Below are 21,909 nucleotides of genomic sequence, written 5' to 3' on the forward strand. Positions count from 1 at the left end.
CAACCCAGAACTTGGGTTCCTAATCTTTGGGTCTTCATGCCTTCCTAATCCAGTGATCTGTTCAGGCCAGCTCCTGCTGATGTCTTTTCTAGGGGGCTGCGTACAAGCATAGGACAAGCAGCAACTGAGTGTGACACATCTCTGGTCCAAACAAGCTAGGGCCAGCTCCAGTGCAGAAGAAAACCATGGACTTTTTGGTTTTGATGTGCTGCTTGTCATTTGCCTTCCTGCCTGTGGCTCCAGAGACCAGGCAGGCAGCAGAGTGATTCTGCTGCAAACACGGAGCTGCTCCTTCTTCCCTTCCACCTTGCAGTGATGCCCCGAGAGAACCCCTTTGTACAAGGGCACTCCTAAGCATGTGGCAAAGGCATCTTTCCTGTAACGGAGGATAAAGATCAAGTGGATTTTAGGAAACAGCCAGAGGAAAGGAGATGCAATAACTGGAGGGAGGGAAGGGGTCTGGGGCTCTTTCAGCTGAGATTCGGGGATTTTTGCATCTCTTTCATCCTAATTTTCCTTCTTGCTCTGTTTCAGCTATGACTTTAAGCCATCCGGAACTTCGGAGCTGGAGGAAGATGAGGGGTTCAGTGACTGGTCCCAGAAGCTCGAGCAGCGCAAACAGAGGTGGGTAGGACACAGCCAGACTGAGGGGAGGGGAACCAACGTGCCCAGTGAGAGGATCATCCCCGGGGCAGGTGACCAAGCCCAGGTCAAGTCTAGCATGCATAAGAACAAGGCCAGAGGCTGGATCATCAGTGGGGCAGGACAGGCCTGGACTGCTGGGACAGATGCTCTCCGCCTGCCATTTGGGCTAGCAGCGAGGAACAGGCTCAGGGACTGCCCCAGGCTTCAGGGATGTTTGGATTGAGCTTTGCACTCCAAGCAATGGCAGCCTGCCAGGACGCCTGGGTTTGGAAGAGTGACAACAGCAGATTTAAGCCACCTGAGCTGCTGCAGGGGCTGAAATGGCCTCTAACATAATCCAGACCAGTCTAAAAAGCTGTTCTAAGTTATTGCTGCTTCCTGGCTCATGTCAGCATAGTGGGTGTCATGGCCCCAGCCCACCTTGTGCTTGACTTGTCTTTCAGCAGAGGCAAAGAGGCAGCGAAGAGCCCTGAGTGGTGCTTGTGTGCCAGCTGTTTAGCTCTCATCTTCCATCACTCTCTCCTTGCTGAGCTGAACCAAACTCCTGCCTTAACCACTTCCCTTGGACACCACCTACCTGAATGTGAACTCTGTGACTGAGCTCTCAGCAGCTTGCTTTTATAGGGAATTTTGCCCCTGTGCTGACACAGCCTCTTCTTTACCCCTGAGACTGAAAAAATGCCTAAGATTAATATTTACTGCTGAAGAAATAAATAGAGCTCGCCTCTTTCTTACTTTTTTTCCAAACACTGTAGCTAAACCACTCTGCAAGCTGTACCTTTGCGGCCCTGACCCCACAAGCATTGCTCAAGCACCTTGCCACAGCCTTGATCATCACATCTGTGGGAGCAATTAGAAATCAGCCCCATCCGTTTTTTGGCATGCTGCCTCTTTTCCACTCCCCTTGCAAAGAGCTTGTTTGAAGAGAAAGGCTGCTGCTATTCCCTCCCTGACCTTCAAAAAGAGAATTAGCTGGAAGAGATGCGTTATTCACTGCAGAAATTGCTCTTGGGGTTTTTATGCGATGCTTGTGTTAATTCTGTAGTGGGGCAGGAGGGTGCGGAGCAGGGGACCTGGCATCTGTGGGCAATGAAGCCCATCAGAGAGGAGCAGTGCTTTAAAGGCAGCAGCTGTAGCTGAGCAGGTTTTTGGCGGGAGGCTGCTTGGGAGAGGCAGCTGAAGGGACTCAGACACCGTGGGCTTGCTGGGAGTGGGCTTTTTGCAAAAGCTGGGCTTGTTTCCTAGGCAGTGGCAGCCTGTTTCTTCAGCAGTCTTGCCCTCGCTCTCCTGAGGGACAGGCTTAGAGTGTGGTGTGAGCGCAGGTAGGCTGTGTGTGTGGCTGGGGCTTCCCAACTTCCCCCTCTCCTGCTTAAGTGAATATGGAGCAAGCCCTGGTTTTTTGTGCAAAGGACCTTTTGGTGGTGGTGGCTATGAATGCGATGGAGACAGTTGCTGTCTGTTGGATGGAGCTGAAGCAGCTTGTGCATTCCTTGAAGGCCTTGGGACTAGGCATATTCCCTTTATGGTTCTGGATCCCCACTTTGCGGTGGGTATCGATGCTATCAGCCGCATGCAAGAGCGTGGGAGCTGCGTCAGACTAGCTGCCTCCGATCTAAACCTGCTGTGGTGCAAAAGGCATCCTATAGCCTGCATCATATTTGCTGGCTTAATTTTTAATATGAGCTTGCTCTTTAGCTGGTGGCATTGCTGGCATCCTGGCTAAGTGAAACTAGTCACCTGGTCCTTCAGGGCCTGTTTGCCGTGGGTGACTGCTGGCATGGGAGGATGATTAGTTGCAAGCCAAGCGAGCCAGCATATGCATCATCTTTTTCCCCTGTGTGGTCAGTGAGGAGGGCTGGACAGTGGCTGTCTTGTGAGCTGCCATCCCAGCAACAGAAATGTGGGTGGAGAAGTCTTGCTTGACCTTTTTTCATATTTTGGTGCTGGCTGGTGAGGTAGAAGCAGTGAATCAGCCTTGCACTCTGGCAGCTGCCTGCTAGCCTGCTCTCCAACCTTGCTGTCACAAGCTGGGTGATTTTCTAAGAAAAGTGTGGGAGGAGAAAGCTGTTATTTAGCTGGGGAAAGTAAGATGGTAATAACGTCTTGGTGCATGTGAGCCAGTGAGAACCTTGGGGTTACGTGCTCCCACTGACTCTGTGCCCAAAGGCGTGGGCTGCTCTGCTTTGCAACGGTGATTGTTTAAACATACTCCTGGGTCTCCTCTCTGTAGCCTCAGATACCTGGAGGAATCCTCTTGTACAAACCCCACTGTTTTTTTTAACCCTAAGACAAGGGGTGACCCTGGCTTCTTTGGGACTCCTTTGGTTTTCTGGGCTGTGACGTGAGTATAGGAGTAATTTATCCCAGTGGGCAAAGCTGAGGTTTGGGGTCGGGTGTAGGTACAGCGTTGCTTGCACAGCACTTGCCTTGTAAACCAAGAAACCCACCACCCATGTGAGTGGCTGTGCAGTCCTGCCCTGCAGTTTAGCTGGAGTCAGGGAGAAGAGGAATATCGGGAAGCCTGTTCACATGTTGGTTGGATCCTCCTCCAGCACGAGGCTCTGTTGACATGGAAGATGAGTTCAGGCAGGGGAAGGCTGTGTTTGCTGCTCCACGTTGAACTGATGCTGGGAGCTGTGGGGGCAGTGTCAGAGCTCTGTGCAGCAGGAACACAGAGCGGGCTGGTTCACCTGGGATTTTGGCTGTAGCTGAGCAGAGAATTGAGCCAGCACCACATCTTGGTGGCAGTGTCCTCTCTACCTGGGGTCTGAGTGAAAGTCTGATCTCTTGTTTTCCTGAGGGTCTTGCTTGCAGTGAGGCTGGAAGGCTGCAGATACCTTCAGCTCTGCCACAGCTCGAGTTGTGTCTTGGACATTAAAAGTGTGGGAGTGTGATGTGGCTGCTGTTAAATCTGGGCACCTGGATCTGGATGGGACTATGAAGTGGCTGTGAGCCCTGGTGTGAAACACCCAGCAAGCTGTAAGCTTGGGGGAATGATAAAATTTAATTTCTAGAGGTCTGTAGGCTCGTAACAACGTTTTGCTTCTTTGACCTCTCTTTTTCTACCTCTAGGTCTCCACGACAGTCATATGAAGAAGAGGACAGTGGTGTGAGGGAAGCTGAAGTCAAACTGGAGCAGATCCAGCTGGATCGGGAAAGCCCGGAGGAGATTCAGGAGGAGAATGTGGTTATCAGGGAGGAAGAGAGACTGTACCAGGGGGAAGAACAGGTCCAAGAGCAGGAGGAAGAGGAGAACGCTGGGCAAGAGGTGGGGTCAGGAGGAGTTGACCTTCTTTCCACGGAGCTGGTGGGAGAGATGGAGCTGGGGGCTGCTCTCCAAGAACTCAGCTCATCATTACTGTTTACGCTGCTGGGTGTTGAGCCCACACAGACATGGTTTCCCAGAGTAACCTGGGGTTGGTGCCACTCTTGCTAATGTGCCTTCTGGGAGTCCCTGCAGGTGGGCCCTGCCCTCTTGTGAGGGTACTGTGTTTGCTCATGGAGTTTGTGATGGTTTAGTCATGTCCCTGAAACACTGAGAAGGAAAGTAGTATTATTTTTCCTGTGGTTTTGTGGGCAGTGAGTGGTTCTTCAGGAGAATCAAATTTTACTGCTTGTTTTTCCTCTCCCCAGCCTTTATTACACCTTTGGAGCACTTTGGCTTGATGTATCTCTAAATCTTGCATTGCTCCCAGCTGAGGTTTTCTTTCTTTGCTCTTCTAATGAGGTGTAATTCCCAGTTAACAAGAGAGACAAAGCTGGAACTTGAGCGGTACAAGCGTGTTAGGGTGGTTGAGCTTCAAATGTCTTTTGTTGTAAATGGGTTTTGACTTGCTGAGGCTAGTATGCCTTTTGCATTTGAACTGTGTGTGTGATTGTTTCTAGTCACTTATTCTAAAGGCAGCTGCTCCCTCTCTGTATGGTAATAAATCTTTATTAACTGATGCAAGGACCCCCTTCCATATCTTTTTGGAACCTTGAATCTGCAAAATATCTCTGATTTCCCTCCCACCCTCCAATGACACATGAGCTTTTCCCCTGTATGTTTCAAAATTAGATGATGTGAACTCAAACTTTCTATGCTCATGTGTTTGTTTGGTGTAAAGCAGGAAGCCTGGGAGATGGGGAAAAATCACTTTTATTGCGTAGTAAGCAGTTCGATCAGCTCACTTCCTGGCTTGTTCATTTTCTGCACTCAGGAAAAGAAGAGAAGGAGAAACGAAGATGAAGAAGAAACACCAGAAAAACGCCAGAAGGCCCCCAGTCCTGCTAGCCTGGAAGAGGAGGAGCTGTGCTCTGACAACAGTGCAGTGTGCTCCATGAAGGTTTGTGTTCCTCAGGCCCCTCTGGAGGTGATGGCAATCACCACAATAGAACACCTAACTAATGACAAGGAAAGATGACCCAGGGCTTGCAGTAATGTAGTTCTGTTATCCTGCTTCTGCTGTAGGCTGGGACAAATCACTTCATCTGTTTCCCTCATCTTCCTTGGTTGTCAACCTCCTTTCCTCCTACTTTGCCTGATTCAGCTGTTGGAGGCTGTAACTGTCTCTCGTGTATACTTTGCCAATCACTGTAAAAGTCTAAAGTTCATTGAGGACTCCAGGGAATAGTGTAATATGCAGAAAGATGTCTGTACTTTGAATTGTATACGTGTGAATTCAATCAAAGATGACACAAACTTAGTCAGAAAATGAAATTTCCCTTCCCCATCAAAAATCCCCTCCCCCAAACTTGAAGCACTGGAATTTCCCTATCTTTCTTACAATAAAATCAGAAAGTATGACTTAAGTTTTTAAACAAACTGAGATTCCCGATCTCTGAAACATCTTGTCTTTCCCCAATCACATCTGTCTGCATGGATGCTCTTGCAAAACTCACATTTTTAACACCACCTGAATTGCGTCTTATGACTTTTGCTGCATTTACTACAAATCCTCAGTTCTGTGTGTGTGCTTTTAAATACAATAGATACAGGTAAGTGGTTTTTGTAGTGAATGGCTTTTTGTCTGTGTAAGCCCTAAGTTTGTTGATTGTAGCAGTGAGAGAAAGGGTGAGGAGACTGGGTAGCCTGTTAATCTGCTGTTGGTATTATCTTTGCTTTTTTTGCATTTAGATCTCTGCTATTTGCTTCTTAGGCAATGTTTCTGGATGAGGAGGATTGTTTGAGCACTTCCTCTTGTACCAGTAAATAGATTGTAAGAGGAAAGTTTCGTCATCTACAGCCATCAGATTCTTGATCTTAATGGAGAAATTGTTTAAAAGTCAAAAAGAGGGGAGAAAGCGTGTGTTTGGGTGCAGGCCATGTGATAATGTTAGGTTTGAAAAGTGGGGTGGGGATGGCTAAAACATATCCCTAGAAGTGGCACTAGGCAGGGAATGTGGGAGTGTTCCAGTGCCGTTTATGTGTGGAGAAATCGTTTAAAAGTCAAATAAAAAGAGGGGAGAAAGCGTGTGTTTGGGTGCAGGCCATGTGATAATGTTAGGTTTGAAAAGTGGGGTGGGGATGGCTAAAACATATCCCTAGAAGTGGCACTAGTCGGGAAATGTGGGAGTGTTCCAGTGCCGTTTATGTGATGAAGCTTGCATCATTACAACCCCAAAACACACAAAGCTTCCTGACCTGAACTTAACTGCTGCTGCTGGCCCAGGGAAAGGTTTAGAAATACAATCTCTGTGTTTTATAATGGTGATGTCAGAGCTCCCCAATACACAAAACTGAATGTAAAGCTGTTCAGGAGAACTATGAGCTTGGGACATTTCCAAAGGAAGGTGGATCTTAACACCCCTGCTAGTAGGGCTTTGTGTGAACAGCAAGAATTAAACTTTGCTTGGTAGAAACACTGCTTGTAGTGGACAGACAAGAGCATCTGCAGTGAGCTCCCCTGCCAGCTGTGGCTGGTGGAGGCCCAGGTGCACATCTGGGGCAGGCAGTGTGCTGGGTTGCAGTGTGATGGGGCTGTTTGGGGTTCAGAGAGCCGAGGCTGGCTAAGTGACTGGTTTCTTCTGGCATTCAGGAAGTGCTTTGAACAGAGGAATGCATGACTCGATGCAAAGACTTGTCCTATGGGGCTGAAGGAAGTGGTCTCCAAATAGCTTAAGGGAAGTTTGTTCCCACCTAGATTATCATGTTAAGAGCTACTGTCACTTACAGACTGTTTCTAGGCCCCTCTGCGTTTAACCTGATGCTTGTTTTTAACATTTCAGAAGGGTGGTTTGCACCTGCAGTGTTGGCAAGGGTGTTTTTCCTATTGATATCTACTTGTAGTTGGAGCAGAGACGTGGGCAGGGATCGATTGGATTCCCCTTTCAGGTGCTGTTATGCCCCATGAGGTGCCAGCTTTGCCAATCAGTGTCCCAGAGGGATGGGCAACCCAGTCTCTGAAGTCACTGCTGAGGCAAGCACCAACTCCTCCAGCACCATGGGAAGGGGTGAGCTGGCAGCAGGTAGACAGCCTGCCCAGCAGAACCTTCTGGCTGGTGGGATATATGTCACATTGCTGTGTTGGAACCCTGCAGGGTGACTCTCCTTGGGACAGTTCTGTTAGTCAGGGCTGTACTGTTCCTTGGTAGTTGTGCTCTTGGGCACAGCTGTTAAATGTGTCCTCTTTGTGACACTGTCTTGTCCTCTGCTTTGTTAACATCTAGTACTGGCAACCTAAAAAGATCCTGAAATGAGCACTTAGCACTGCATTTATCTGCTAACTCAGCAGGTGATGTTTCCTGTGGCACAGAGAGCAGTATATGGGGAGAGAAGACCTTTGTTGCTTGGTTGCTGCTCCTCTGCTCTGTAGGAGCTGCTGTTAAGAAATAGCCTCTCCTTTGACTTGAGAGTGATTTTTCTGTGTTCTTCTTTCCTGGGCGGTGAAAGAGCTGTGAGGTTTAGCAACACTTCAGCTTTCCTCTGTTCAGTGGCTGTGAAGTGTTTGCTTGCCTTCCTGTCCTGGCTGAAGAGTTGTTGCACAGGAGCCTCTTGTGCAAAACTCTTTCCTGAAGGCTTGACCTGAAGAGCTGCCTTACGGGTGGCTCCACCTGCTGAATTGCCCTGTCTGTGTGCCCTGTGGTGTGGATAAGCTGATGTAACTCATGCCTGTGCTGCTCTCATGCTTGGCTCCTCATCTGCAGTCGTGGCTGGCAGCACCTCTAGTTTTTCCCCTTGTCTTTCCACACTTACCACTTTCTCTCTTGTGTCTGAGAAAGATAGCTGGTCCTTGAGCAGGGAAAATGGTCTTGATTGCTGCTTCAGCTGTCAGTCAAGCTGCACATTGTTGTGTTGCCCCTGAAACTAGTTGGGCTGCTGCTGTGCACAGGTACTTTTGCTTGGGATTCTGCTCACCTGCATTGCGAGGGGGATGCTTGCTGTCTCTGTGACCAGTGTGGGAACATGAGACTGAGTGAGGCACTTCTCTTCCCTACTCCCTCACCCAGATTTTGGTTAGAAGTGGTTGAACCATTGTCAGCTGAGGTGTCCAACATCCATTTGAGGTCCATGGAAAAAAGTAATATCTTTGTCTTCTTTCTCCCACTTTAGATCACGGACAGAACCGAGTCGCTGACAATAAAGGTATTGCTAGGGTTGACCTTGGGGTAAAGCCTTTCCTCCAAATGCAGGATGCTGGAGGGCACTGCTGTGGGGAAGGGCAGGAGTGACAGGCTGCCTGTGGCCCTCCAAGTCCTCCCTGCTGCCCAAGACACCAGGAGATCCCCTCAATGCTCTTCTCTCCTTTGCTCTCCAGTAACAGCATAAAGAAGACCCAGCCTCCCCTGCCTGTGTCGAAGATTGATGACAGGCTGGAGCAGTACACACAGGCTATTGAGGTGAGCTGCTGTATTGTCTCTCTGTCCCCACCCTCCAAGGACCCCTCTTTGCTGGGCACTGCTCTCCCACCATGCCTTAATTTTACCATCTGGGAGGTGACAACTTTATCCCCTTGTGGATGGGAGCATCCCTTTCTCCTGTCTCTATCTCCCTCCAGACTATAAAAGTAGGTTTCTTCAGGGACCTTTGCCATCCTTGTTTCCTCATGTTCCCTGCTTAAAGGGTGAGAGAATCTCACCTTGCTAGGAACTAGCAAGACCCTACAAGTCTCCTACAATCCCCCATCCCTGAGGACTTCCAGTTATAGGGAAAAGGAAAAAAAGCACACGCTCCTTGACAGTGATCTTTCTCCATTTATTTTCCAGACATCCACAAAGACTCCAAAACCTGTCCGACAGCCATCTCTTGATCTTCCCACCACAAGCATGGTGGTAGCCAGTACAAAAAGCCTCTGGGAGACTGGAGAGGTTGCAGCTCAGTCTGCCGTGAAGTCCTCGCCCTGTAAGGTATGGCATGTGCGGGATTTGCCTTGCTTGTGCAGGGGAAGAGGGCCTGGCCTCTGGGCACATCTTCTGTTGCATGTGTGTTAGCCTGTTGGTACAGCTCATTGGTGGTCCCTCCCCACCAGTTCTGAAGTCATCTGTACCGGAAATCTGATCACCTCCATCAGGATGCAAGGCTTTGCACCTCAGAGCTTCACTTCATCTGTGCTGGGGCCCTGATCTGTTCCTTGGAAGGTACAGTTAGGGAAGCCCCTGTGCTGCTGGCTGAGGCTCTGCTTTGAAAAGGGAATAAATTCGGCTGGTGTGGAAAATGTGTGTATCTTCTGCAGGAGCTAGGGCTGAACTCCAGTTGTTGAGCACAGAGTTGGATCTAGCAGCAAGATGATAAGTCTTGTAAAATTGTAAAATGCAAAGAGTATCATGTATTTACTCTCAATTTCACTTTCTGGTCATTGTGAGTGGGGCCGATTCTGTAACACATGGGTTGTAAATCTGTGTTTATGTGAGCAAAATTCCTCCCACACAAAAAAACTTTGATGTTAACATGTCTTACATAGCTAATGAACTTAAGGAAATAAACATCTTGGATCTCTGATCCAGGCTTTTGTTGAAAAGAATGAGAGAGGAAAACATAAGATATACTGGGAATAGGAAGAAGTTTTCAGTCGGTTTTTTTTGCTGCAGCTGTCATAGATCAGATGATGAGGTTTTGTAAATAATGAAGGAGGTCAGATGTGTGGGTTTGCAAGGGACGTGAACAAACGTGTGTTCAGTAGTGTTAGCAGTGAAGGGTAACGAGAACATCATCTTCTCAGGATATCGTGGCTGGAGATATTGTGAGTAAAAGAAGCCTTTGGGAACAGAAGGGCAGTCCCAAACCTGAGACCAATGTCAAGGTGAGTTGGTATCTGTGTGAGTATGAAAACACTTGCTTTGCTGTGAAAAAGAGAAGACCTCTTGGCTGGGTTGGAAGTATTGAGAAGATATTGTTCTGTAGGGATAAGGGCTGCCTGTATCTATGCAATCACATACCTAAGAGCTCTTCCTAACAGTGAGCTGCTAGCACTTCAGCCCTAGTTAAAATAGGGTCAAAAATTGTTTTATAACTAGTAATACTGAAGGGTCTCTTGAATAGCATGTTCTTCTCGCCCCGTGGGGTCAGAAGGCTGAAGGCCCAGCCTTCTAGCCTCAAACTGAACTGCAAATGTGAGCTACTTTGCTCTTGTTATACTTTTTAATCTCGAGATTAAAGAAAACATGTAAAATCAAGTGGAACTGAACCTAAGACAGTATCAATGCTTGCAGATGGATCTGTGGCTTTGTGCCTACTGGTATGCTTATGGGAATGCTTATTAAAATGCAGCAAACAGTTGCTGCTCAAACTATCCAGGCTTGGAGAGGAAGATCAAAGTAGCTCGTCTGTTCCTGGGTCAGTACTGCTGCAGTATGTGGTAAACGAAACTGGTTCTTGCCGTGGGTGAAACCAACCCTGGTTTGGGGGGTCTAGGCTCTTGGATGAGCCCTCCCTAGCGATGCCTGGCATTGCATCTTCCCTTTCCCATTACACATCCCGTGCTTGCTGTGTTACCTTCCACTTACAGAAAGTGGTGGTTGGGCTGTACAAAGATTTTACATGGAAAGGGCGAGAAGGGAGTGGAGTAGGCCCTCTCCAAACCCTCTGAAATTATAGACAACTGTATCACATGCTCCTCTGGCTTCAGTTATTTGATCTTGACTGCCTATTTGAGGGAGAAGAATGCTGACTTTGGCTCTTTCTTTCTCTCCTGTTCAGTCCAATCCTTCTGGCAAGAAGTATAAATTTGTTGCCACAGGCCATGGTCAGTACAAGAAGGTGTTGATAGATGACGCTGCAGAGCAATAGCATGCCTGGAGAACTCATTAACCAGGTAGGTGAGGTATGACCTTATGCTGTGTAACAAACCCCTGGTGCTGTTCTGGCAAGAATTTGGGGTTATTTCTGCCAGCTGTACTTGAGGTAAGTTGGATGGTACTGTATGATCACAGCTGGAGCCCTGCTTCTGGGCACATGCCTGACTCTGAGCTGGGAGGGAGCAGATACACAGGAGGAGTTTGCTTTGGTCTTTGACTTTCTGGTGCTGCTAGGAAGCTGGATACCTGTGTTAGTTTAATCTGCAGAATAAGTCCCTCAGGTACTGCTGTTTGGGTGGAGATGTGTTTGCCTTTGCTAGTTCAAAGGAACAGTCTCTGCTGCTTTTTCTTATGCTCTCTTATGTTGCAAGAAGTAGATAGCTGGAGGTCTTTCTGGCTGAGTATGGGGGCTGATGTGCTTCTGAAATTCAAATGATTCTGGGGTCCAATTCCCAGATTTACTGAATTAATCAAAGGAAGAACTTTCAATGATTTCAGTAACCTTTTGGAACCAGCCCATAGTACAGCTGGAGTGAGCAGGACATGACATCTGCTGTGCTGGGTAGACTAGGGGAGCAGAAAGGACAGTCTTCTGTGCAGCAAGGGGGAAGGCAGAGAGCTGAGTGGCTGTCCCTGTGCCCTCTTGAAACAGTCTTTGGAGCTCATGCTTATGTTGTGGTTATGTTAACAGATATGCTGGTGGTTATCAGGAGTGCATGATAGTAGAGGGTTGCAGCAATGAGGAGGAACGGTGTAGCGAGAGGTGATAACTGGTTGGATCCAACCAGGCAGCATCTGGCACAGTGAGAGGAGCGGAAGTTGTTGGAGTGAAAACAAGCTTAATCTCTTTTTCCTACTATAAAAAAGAGGCTTTATTTCATGGCCAAGCTTACAAATAGCTGTCTGCTACAAAACACCTTTTGTTTCTGAATTCTTCTGGGGGCTGTGTTCCTTTTTTTCCCTCAAGGAGCTGGTTTCTGAGTGTAGTGCATTGTTTGGTTTTTTATTTTTTTTTTTTTTTCCTTTTGTGGTGCCCATTTAGAAGAGAATGATCTCTTGGATACCACTTTGAGATGGGCAAGAGTACAAGACCAAGCCTGCCCAAAGCTATGTTTCTAGATATCCAGAAGGAGGGAGACTGTATGACTTGTATCCTCAACTTGCTTCTCTGCTGGTGGCTTTCAGAAACTTAGGTGAAGGCTCATCTTTCATCAGTCCTCTTCTTTTTCCTTAAGTCTGTTTTGATACACCCGGTGGCATCCTAGGCTGTCAGCAGGCTTTGCTTGCACTAGCTGAGCTTCTGCAAGCAGCTCAAAGGAAAGTGCCCATGACTCTGGTCTTTCCTGCACTCTGCCTCAAAAGGTCTGTGACTGTCATGGCATGTCCTCTAGGATCTACCCAGTACTCCAAACAGCTACAGCACAACACTGTTGCCCTATGGTCTCATTTACAAGGGAAGTTTATTTTTGACACTGAATAGCAAAATGACTGCCCTGGCTGAAGGATCTTGGCTTGTTTCTCTTAAGTTTTCAGCTGTTTTGAGTGCTGTGAGGTCACTGCTCCCCCAGCTCTTCTCCACTCTCTTGAACTATGTTCATCCCTTCTCCTTATTGCTGGGTCACCTTACCTTTTTTTTTTTCCCACTCCTAAACCCTTCTGGCTCACCCCCATGTCACTCGCTCAACACCACCTCCTCAGCTTTCTAGTTGCTTGAGCACAGGTTCAGTTTTTTTCTTTCTCACCTCCCTTCCTGAGCTGCAGGTCCTCTGAGCAGTCTGCAGAGCAAGAGGTGGTCTTTACGTGGCAATTTGGGCTCATACCAACTGCCTGAGGCTGTTTGACATTGAAAAACAACCAAACTCTGTGCCCAGCGACATTCCCATTTCCTTGCTCAGCATGGGACATGCTGCAGTGGCTCCCAGCTCAGAGCTGCTGGCAGATAGCTGTTGCCTCCAGGCATCTGTTCTCTCCTCTGCAATGCTCTCGTGACAGGGTCTGACTCTCCAGGACTCGCCATGCCTGCTGTACGCTTCTGCCTTTCCCTCTTGGGGCAGAAGGGCTAAACCATACAGCCAAACCTGCCTCCCTCTGCTTCCCACTGTGGGAATTGCTCTCCCACTGGTGATTCTCCACCCCTGTGCAGTGGAGATGGATTGTGGATGCAGCCCAGTGGGAAGTCCAGCAGATGAAAACATAAGCCTTATGTGAGAGTCACTGGTTTGTTCAGGATTCATCCTTGCTGCAGGACTGAGTGGATTAAAGCACAGTTGCTTCTGAAATCATCTTCTCTAGTCAGATTGACTTGGTCTCCCAAGTGTAATCAGTATTGGCTGTTTTCATGCTAATGCCATGGATCTTCTGAATGCAGACCCTTGTGCAGAGGCATCCACCGAGCTGTGCTACAGTAAGGTGCCATTTTATCACACCTTTATCTGCGTTAGGCATTCTACACCTTTTATGCTGCACTCTGATTTTGTTGCTGTGTTGATCTTTCTCTGCAGCCTTCTCTTGTAGCATGTTAAGTTATCCTGTAAAGGCTTACCTGGGATACACTTGTGATTACTGATACACTTCCAACCTACCTCTTTTCAGCTTTTTCTTGCAAAACCACGGGGTCAGAGTGATCCAAACTTTAAATATTTGGGTTATTCTTCCTTTTTTTTTTTTTTCCTCTCCCCTTTGGAATAGGGAAGGGGTTACAAAACAGAGGATAAGAGTAGCAAAGTGAAAACTTTCACTAAACTTTGATGGTAACTGAGCTCTTCTTATAGCAGTATTGCAAAATTGGGAGACTTCAAAAAAGCAAAAGGATGACTTTTGTTTTTAAGACTGTTTGCAGTTTGGCTTGGGGAAATTTTAGTCAGCTCCACATCCTCTGCACCCAGAGAGAATGTAAGGAGCTGTGTATCAAGTTTCCTATCTGGACTAAACATAGCAATCCTATATTAGCTGTGTAGGAACATCCCAACATATGACAGAGTCCCTTGTGAAACAGAAATAGCTGATCTCCAGCTCTCGTGCTCTCATAAGCCTGGTGGCGATGGAGATGCAAAGGGTGACTAATGCTGGAAAGCACAGTTGTCTCTGTGGATGGACAGAGTTGGGGATTTTTTTTTTAATACCCTTTTTTCAGGACATCAGGCACCAGTAGGTATGCAACTATCATGACGTTCCCCCTGAAAATGAGACTACGTGTGGTTAGCAGAAACCCCCGGAAAACAGCACCTTGTTGAATACAGCGTAGCATACCCACGTGCCAAAGCAGGCTCTTGGTTATGGTGAAAACACCAACTCCCCGCTGCCCTTAAAGCACGGTAAAATATATAACAGAACTTGATCAGTGCAACAGGTAGTCTTCTGTGCGCTATGCATTAGTAGACTGACCTAGGAGGGCATCAAATGATCCGTATTTTTTTTTTTAGGTATGGGAACTGCTATGTGAGAGCAGGATGGATACCTCATGCTATCCTTTGGGTGAAAGGATGAGTTTCTACTGTGTTCTCAGCAAATGGGTGTGGGGTGCCCTCCACAGCACTTTCAGTGTAGAAACTAAAGAGATGGTGTGTATCCTCTGAGTTCAGTTTCTAAGACTCCCTGGAGGAGATATGGAGTAACCCAGATTCCTTCATGTTGTCTTACCTACAACTGTTTCTGCTTCTAGGATTTATCTTGGTCTTAATCTGAATTTATTTTGTTGTGTTTCTATCCTCCTCCTCTAAACCGAGCTTTTTCTGCAGGCAATTTGTCCTCTTCATTGTGTGCCTCCCCTCTCTTCCACATATTACTGCGAACAGTGCTCGTTGTTGGCTTTAAAACAAGTGCATGTTTGTTTTCCTGGCTTATGTCCTGTGGATGTGGCATGTTGTGCATTTATGCTTATATACATATGGAGAGTAACTTTTAAACCCACCGCATGAGGCTGCTGGCTCGGAGGGGTTTTATTTAATTTTCTTTTTCCTTACACTTGGCTCTGTTGGGTAGTAGACATAGTCATAGGTGCTGTATTGCTTGGCTGCCTGCAGGAACCTCTGCAGAGATGTGGGCCTGGTGGAGCAGCTTGGCTTCAGTTGACTGACCATCCTGATGCTGTTCTGTTAAAGCTCTTTATGTGCTCCTCAGATGCTTTGGGTCTAAACCGGCTCACTTCGAACACGGTGGTGATCTTTGTCATGGGTTTAGCAGCCAGTTCCTTCAGTTTCCGTGCGTCGAAGCGTGGCTTATGTAGAAGGATAGGCAAGCGGCGGGGAAGAGAGAATTTTTCTTCCTTTTGCAGCTTCTTCTCTTCTGCTTGCTGCTTCCTCTCCTTGTTGACGGTCATCTGGTATAAAATAGCATCCCACATCCTCATGGCCCTTGATTTAAATAGCCTGTGGTCTCGACTGACGATTGCTTGAGAGCTCTCCTTCTCTTTGCTTCCTTCCTCCTGTCCCAGCTTTTCTGGCTCAGGCTCTGGGAAGTTGGGTTCTTCTGGCTGCACCATCAAGTGCTTCTTGAGGCGGTGCCAGCCACTGACATTGCCTCCAGGTGGTCTTGCTGCTTCTGCTGATGATAGTGCTGGCTCAGCTTTGAGAGGAGGGCTGATGTTTGGTAAGCTGGGGGTCATCTGAGGCTGAATGACATGTTCTGCCTTGGTGTCTGTGGAGGTGGCCCCAGTTCTGTTGTCTTGTGCTGGGGTTGCTGTCTCTGGGGGTTCTTGCCTCCAGGGAGTGCTGGGTGTTGATGGTTTTAGGATCTTGCCATCTTGCTTGGGTGATTCTGGAACTCTCTCTGATCCAGGTATTTTGGTGTCATTTCCATGGGTTATAGGCTTATCGGTGTGGGCATTGGAGGTGCTGGGCTTTGGTGAAGGGGCCCTGATGGACTCTTGAGTAGGAGAAGGCCTGGGAGCTTGATTAGGAGACTCTGCCTCTGCAGCAGAAAGGAGAGGAGGCTCCAGTGTGGGAGCCGCTGCCTTGCTGTCATTGAGCGGGGTGGGTATCTGCCCTGGAGATGGTTCAGATTGGCTTGTTTCAGGTGCTGGAGAGGACGGCCTTTTGTCTTCATGGCTGACAGTTCCTTGGGTCTGATTTGATGTGGACTTCTTAGCCCTGGGTGGCTTGACGCTGTGGAAATAAGTGTGCACCTTGGTGACATAGGTAACCTCCGGTGCCGTTTCTTTCCTGGGTGTACTGGAAGGAGGAGGCTGGGGAAGAACAGATATCGAAGGGTTGTGTGTAGATGAAAGGGTGTCCATGCCTTCAAGCTGCTGCGGAGTCTCGGGAGCTCCTGGCTTGTGTAGCAGGGGCATGGCTGGGGAGGTTGTGAGCATGAGGTGTTCAGCAATGCGCCTCTGCTCAGTCACCTTCAGCGTGAAAGGCTTGCTCTTGCGGAAAGGGGAGGGGACGCGGTGGGTGATGGGCTTGACAGAGAGGTGGGTAGGGAGGCTGGCGGAGGGGAGTGCTGTGGTTTCAGGGGTCTCTGCTGGGGGAGCGCTCTCATTGTGTTCTAGGTCAGAGCTGGCCTCGTTCACAGGTGAGAGGCTGGACCGAAAGGACTTGGCTTGCTCTGAAGCTAGGACAGCATTCTTCTTGGCTGCCTTCTTCAGCAGCTGCTGGAGCCGCAGGTTGTCCTTCCTGGGCTTTGGTAGGGTGGGAGGGGGAGCAAGGTGATGGCGGATGGGAGCAGGCTGGATGGAGGATGATACAGTTATCAGCATTGTCATCTCCTGGAAGAAAACACAAAGCTTAAAGTTGGTGTGGGCTTAGCCCTGCACTAGGCTCTGATAAGAACTCCTCTTCCTTTCTCCACATGCTGTGAGTATGGAGTCAGTACTGTGGGAAAAGAGCATCAGCCTTGGTTTCCTTAATCTCCCAAGGTAGCCTCAGCCAGTCTTGAGGGTGGGATGACAGGGCAAGAGACATACTGGGGGGAACCTGGAGTGCTCCTGCTCCTGGTGTTTGCACAAAATCCAGTCAGAGCTCCTTGGGACCCCTGACATTGGTGTCTTGGTGAGTCCTACCCAGATTTGAAACGAAGTGTCAAGAGAAACAGAGCAGGTCTGAAATCTTGAAGCTTTGAAACATTCTCCAGAGGCACAAATTGGGAATGTTTTATGACTTTTCAAATTCCAGTTATTAATACTCTGTTACAATGTTATGTACAACATAACAGCCATAAACTACCTGTGTCATTTGAGTCAAAGTCCATACTGGCCTTGATTGATTTCAGCCAGCAGAAAGACATCCCTGTGAAACACAGGACCTAAAGTAAAGCTGTGTTTATCTGGTGAAGTGCTTTGTCACAACACTGTGTCAAACACAATGGTGACCTTCCCTTTCTGTGCTGATTTTAAGATAAAACCTAGTTTTCTCTTTCTCTTGGGAAACATTGCCACTGTCCTCCCTGTATCACCCGTTCTTTAGTGAAACAGAAATGGATTGTGGTCTGAGTTTGGTCTTATCCCCAATGGCAATTGCAGCTGGACCTCTTTGGCCAACACTGAGCTGTTCCTGTGGGGATGCATGGCTGCTGTTCCAGCTCACTGTTGCTAGCTTACCACCATCTCCCCTTCTTTCTGGTAAGCACTGGTCAGATTTCCTGCACAGTGGAGCTAAGGGCCTGCGCTGGGGATAAGAAGATAAAACTATCCTTGGTTTTCCTCTTTTTCTTCCTGAGCAAGGCTGGGGAATACTGAACACACAGCCTTTGATCTGCAGTGACTCTGTGGCTGGCCCTAGAAAGAAATCTCTCTCTGTCCTGGCTCTTACTCAGCACAGAGTTGCTGAGTTTTGCTATGAAATGAGACATGAATCGTTGAGCCTCTTAATCCCTGGTGCTAGATGCAACTCAGCATCCTGAAAGGTGGAGAAAGAGGTGGGGTGACGTCAGGGTTGCCCAGAGGGGCTATTGCATGTGCTCTGCTTGGTTCCTGGTGGCTCCCAACCCGCTCCGGTTAGTGTGTAGCACGATACCTACTGTGTGGGAAAGTGATCCTGAATAAAACTCCCAAAAGCACAGAACAGCTATTTGGTTTTAAGTGTCCAGTGTTGCCTTTGGGCTTGCAGTGCTGCTGTCAGCATTGGGCTGGAAAGCTGAAAAAGAAGAGTCCCACTTTCTCTTTTTTTTTTTTTGTGGGGGTGGTTGGTTTGAGTTTGGGATTTTTTTGAGGGTTTTTTGGTTTGGGGTTTTCTTTGGGTGTTTTGTGTTGGTTTTGGTGTTTTTTTGTTTTTTTTCAAAAAAAACCCCAAACAAAACCAAAAAAACCCCAACCTCCCCCCCAAATCCAAAACAAACACCACCAAAAAACCTCACAAACAAACAAAAAACCCCACAAAAAACAAACCCAAAAAAACCCCCAAAACCAACCAAAAAAATCTCAGGAGCAAATTAATGCACTGAAGACCTGGCATATGGGGTGCAAAACCTTCGGGGTCCAGCCTTCACCACAGTGGATGAGCTGTCCTCCAGAGCAGAGGCTGTGATGGGCAGTGTCTGGCAAGTGCTGTACTGCTACCAACTGATGCGTTTATTTTGGCTGCAGGCATGAGAAACCTCCCACTGTTTTGGTGAGGAGCTCGGAGGGGATTTGTGTCAGCTGGGGGTGACAACTGTTGGCCATTCCCAGCGGCTTATCAGCTTCATGCCTTAGACACAAGGCTGGGATTAGGACTTGCTCTGTTTCAATAGCTACTCTTAGAAACAAATCTGCAGCAGCCCAAAAAAAGGCTGAGAGCCTACTGCATCATATACCTGCTCTCTGCCTCAGCCTTCTGGATATTCTAGATTATTCTGGGTCAGAAAGCCAAAACACCTCAGTTGGAGAGGTGTATATTTGCTCTTGTGCCACACTATGCCTGTTCTGTTTGTACAGGAATTGGTAATTGCTTGGGTGATTTTGATCTGCTGCAAGGTGAGCTAGTACACGTATCTGATGTTAGGGCTGATTGTGGAATGATTTAATCTGCTCCAGTTTAATGTGGTCCCCTGGTCAGCCTGTACTACAAGATGAGCTGTGGTCTAGCAGCACTGGGAAGCCAGAATTACAAGGTTGACCTGCTTCAGGCTTGTTGTGTTGGGAATACTAAAGAGGCAGGGCAGTGAACTTCCCAACTACTAATCAGCTCTTTGAATGTTTTCTTTGTCCTACAGACTGCTGCACCCCAGAAAAATGCAGCTTCCCACATGGGTCAGAGCAGGATCTTGCCTGGGATTTGCTGCAAACTGACAGATGCTACTGAGAAGGGCATGGGGCTTCTTGGAGTGGGAAATGTAGATAATCTGTGTGCACCAGGAAAACTCTCTCTCTGTTCCCAAAGTTAGAGGCTTTGTGCCCTATAACCTCCAGATTTGTGGTCACCTACAATAGTCTGTGCTCTTAATATCACTCTTGCTACTATCTCAGCATCCCATCTGACTTGAAACTTGCTGTGGGTCTTGGGGACCTTGTGGGTGGTAACTTCCATGGCATGTGACTGTGCTGGAGTCTGTATTTGACTAGCAAGGCAGAGAGATGCTAAGAGACAGCAAAAGGAAATTAGCTCTTAATTTATTTGCCTTCCCTGTCATGCTTGGCTTTGTCTGATGAGTCTCCTTCAGAGCTTTGTGTGCTCAGGAGAAATTCTGCAATAAGGAAGATTTATGAGCATCTTCCCCCTTGCAGTGTAATGCAGCAAAAGCAAAGGGACAGATGGACTTGCTTTATTGCCAGTGAAAAGACCCCAGCTGAAAACCCAGGGACAACAGGGAATATACTGCCTGAGAAATTTGGGTGGGTTTATGATAATTGGGGAGGTAATTGAGCTAGAATCTGAGTCAAGAGGCTTTCAAAGGGTTAAGTTTCCCTGCTGCTGGTTGAGTGCCTGTGGGTGGAGGGGAGGTTGCCTGCTCTTGGACCCCAACTTTTCTCCTGGACTCCATGCCATCTGCAATCAATCCCAAACTGGGAATGATAGGGAGAGTGTTGGCATGGAGGAGTCATTTATCACACGATGGAAAAGTCATTTATGCGCTGGAGTCCCTTGGCTGCACCAGCTGTCACTCACGGAGCAGATCGAGAGCTGCAGGAACCCGATACTGCTGCAGATGGCCCAAGCGAAGAGCTGTGGCTGCCGGGGGCTGTAGGAACATACCCTTTGCTTTAGTGGCTTTCTTGGGGCTCGAAGCAAACCTGCTAATCCCACACACCCTCCCCCCCTCACCCCTCCTTGGGAGGAGATGGATGGGCAGAAGCACATCCATCCCGCTGCCTGAGCAGTTGGCCTCTGCCAGGCGGGCAGCCCTTGGCATCTGATCTCCACGGGCATGCGGCACAGTTGGCTGTCCTGCAGCACCAAAACCGTATGGGCTGATTCACAGGGATCTGTGGAAATGGTTGGGATAAGATTCACAGGGATCTGTGGAAATGGTTGGGAGAAAACCACCTGTACTTGCTAGACAAGCTGCATCCCCTACATAGCTCGGGGTATGGCTCATGGCAGGCCAAACAATATGTATAAACTTGTTTTCTTGTCTTGCAGCTGAGCTTGGTCCTGGCTCCATGCAACCCTCAATGCCACTATTTCCTCTGCTCCACAGAAGATAATGGAAGGATGTTTCTCTTCTCCTGCCTGATGTCAGTCTGCTCTGGTGTACGGCCTGACTCCTCTCGGGGTGTGAGCAATACCCCACGCTGCCTCTGGTTGGATGAAAGGAACTAGAGCAGCTGGCAAAACCCATCCCTGTTTTAACTTTCTCTGTGACTCTTTGGCTTTTTTTTTTTTAATCTGGCTCTTCTCCCTCTCTTCTTGCTCAAGTGTTGGAAGAGAGGGACCTGCTGCCCTGCCGAGCTGGCGGAGCTTTTGCTACATGATGAAGAATTTCTACTCTCATAGCTCTTGGTTGCTGGGTGGTGGGAGACAGGGAGCTCAACAAAACCCAGTAAAATAACCAGTGTCTGAAAGGAGGGCAGTGGGCAGATCCTGATTGTGAGGGGACTGCAAGGACTGCTTCTCACCCTGTTGGTGCCAGCTGTGGGTGAGGTCTTCCCCTGTTTACAAAACAGCCTCTGTCCCTCTACAACATCTGTTTTGAGGGACTTCCATCTACTGGTCTCTGTGTTCATCAATTCCATTCAAATTAGTCCTGTGTTTTTCTTTGGTTCCCAGATCATCATTTAATCACAGTTGTGTACCCCAGCCAACATGTTCCTGCCCCTCGTGTCTCAGCAGTGGCAACAGCAGCTTTGTTTCAAATAGCTGCAGCTTCCTCTCCCTGTCCAACGTGGTTTGGAGGTCTCCATTCCTAGGTGAGGAATGCTGATCACTGGCATGGTCTCCTTCCCTTGGGAAGAGGATTTGCTTGTTCTTTAACCTCTAGGTTCCAGTGCCAGTGATTGAAACTCTCCTTCTGAATGTCAGTGGTGGTGGGCATGTTGATAACATGCCTGCAATGCTCCTGGAGGTGGACAAGATATCTGGGAAACAGCTGCTTCTCTTATGCTGGAAGCTGCCTCGGTGAAAAGGCATCCTAGTCATGGGGATGACACCCCCCCTTCCTTCTGGGAGGTCAGGGCTCTCTGTGAACATGGGTAAATTGATTCCCTAAAGAGTGGCAGTATGGCCTTGGGCCTAAGGTTTGTAAATCAGCTCACAGGGATGTTTCTGAGCTCCCCCACGACTTCGTACTTCATGGTGTTAGCATGTTTCCCCTATCCCCCCTTTAAAGTCTTATTCCTGCCTTATTCCCCTACGTCAACATAATTTTGCAAGTTGTTTCTGCCCTTCTGGAAGGAGGGCGGCTTCTCTCTCCCTCTGCATCTGTTTGCTTTCTGCTTAAATTTACTGCGTGTCCTGGATTTTTTTTTTTTGTAAGCATTTAATAAAATTTGAGGAAGATGTTGTAATGATGGCAACTCTGAGGTTTTTGTTGATGTAGGAGTTCTTACAGCAAAGCTGTTTTCCAAGACCCTGCAACTCTGAGTGGAAAGTGGAGCTGAAGAAACACCAGGCAGAGTGACAAGACAAAAAGGAGTTTGATGTATGCAGGAAAGGGGCTTTCTGTGTACCTACCCCATTTTTAGGTGATCCTTGTAATCTT

General features: G+C 48.1%; 2 protein-coding genes across 2 annotated transcripts in view; one reads left to right on the top strand and one right to left on the bottom strand.

Moving 5' to 3' along the window:
* Window positions 1-20,519, top strand: part of LOC104512053 (lymphocyte-specific protein 1-like) — a gene marked incomplete at its 5' end in the record, with an annotated part of 23,257 nt that extends 2,738 nt beyond the window's left edge. The window contains 9 exons of the mRNA XM_010154893.1: window positions 535-624; window positions 3,718-3,913; window positions 4,845-4,970; window positions 8,177-8,220; window positions 8,382-8,463; window positions 8,830-8,970; window positions 9,783-9,863; window positions 10,760-10,874; window positions 20,352-20,519. Of these exons, the coding sequence (XP_010153195.1) occupies window positions 535-624; window positions 3,718-3,913; window positions 4,845-4,970; window positions 8,177-8,220; window positions 8,382-8,463; window positions 8,830-8,970; window positions 9,783-9,863; window positions 10,760-10,849 (850 nt within the window). The remainder of the gene's footprint in view (window positions 1-534; window positions 625-3,717; window positions 3,914-4,844; window positions 4,971-8,176; window positions 8,221-8,381; window positions 8,464-8,829; window positions 8,971-9,782; window positions 9,864-10,759; window positions 10,875-20,351) is intronic.
* On the bottom strand, window positions 14,796-21,502 carry PRR33 (proline rich 33). The gene is made up of 5 exons (XM_010154894.1): window positions 21,464-21,502; window positions 20,547-20,675; window positions 15,242-16,561; window positions 15,002-15,073; window positions 14,796-14,885 (listed from the first exon to the last, which is right to left on the bottom strand). Exons 1-5 carry the CDS (start codon window positions 21,500-21,502, stop codon window positions 14,796-14,798), a joined length of 1,650 nt encoding a protein of 549 aa, XP_010153196.1.
* Window positions 21,503-21,909: the final 407 nt, after the last annotated feature.

This window comes from Eurypyga helias, unplaced genomic scaffold (assembly GCF_000690775.1).
Source record: "Eurypyga helias isolate BGI_N326 unplaced genomic scaffold, ASM69077v1 scaffold17827, whole genome shotgun sequence".
Lineage (NCBI taxonomy): Eukaryota > Metazoa > Chordata > Aves > Eurypygiformes > Eurypygidae > Eurypyga > Eurypyga helias.

Bases quoted from the DNA above. Each gene is read 5' to 3' on its own strand.
- PRR33 (XM_010154894.1), bottom strand. From the start codon at position 21,502: ATGAAGTACGAAGTCGTGGGGGAGCTCAGAAACATCCCT. The intron at 15,074-15,241 runs GTCAGTCGAGAC...CTTCTACATAAG, and splicing joins AGGAGAGCTCTCAAGCAATC to CCACGCTTCGACGCACGGAA. The intron at 14,886-15,001 runs GTGAGCCGGTTT...ACATCTCTGCAG, and splicing joins AGATCACCACCGTGTTCGAA to AGGTTCCTGCAGGCAGCCAA.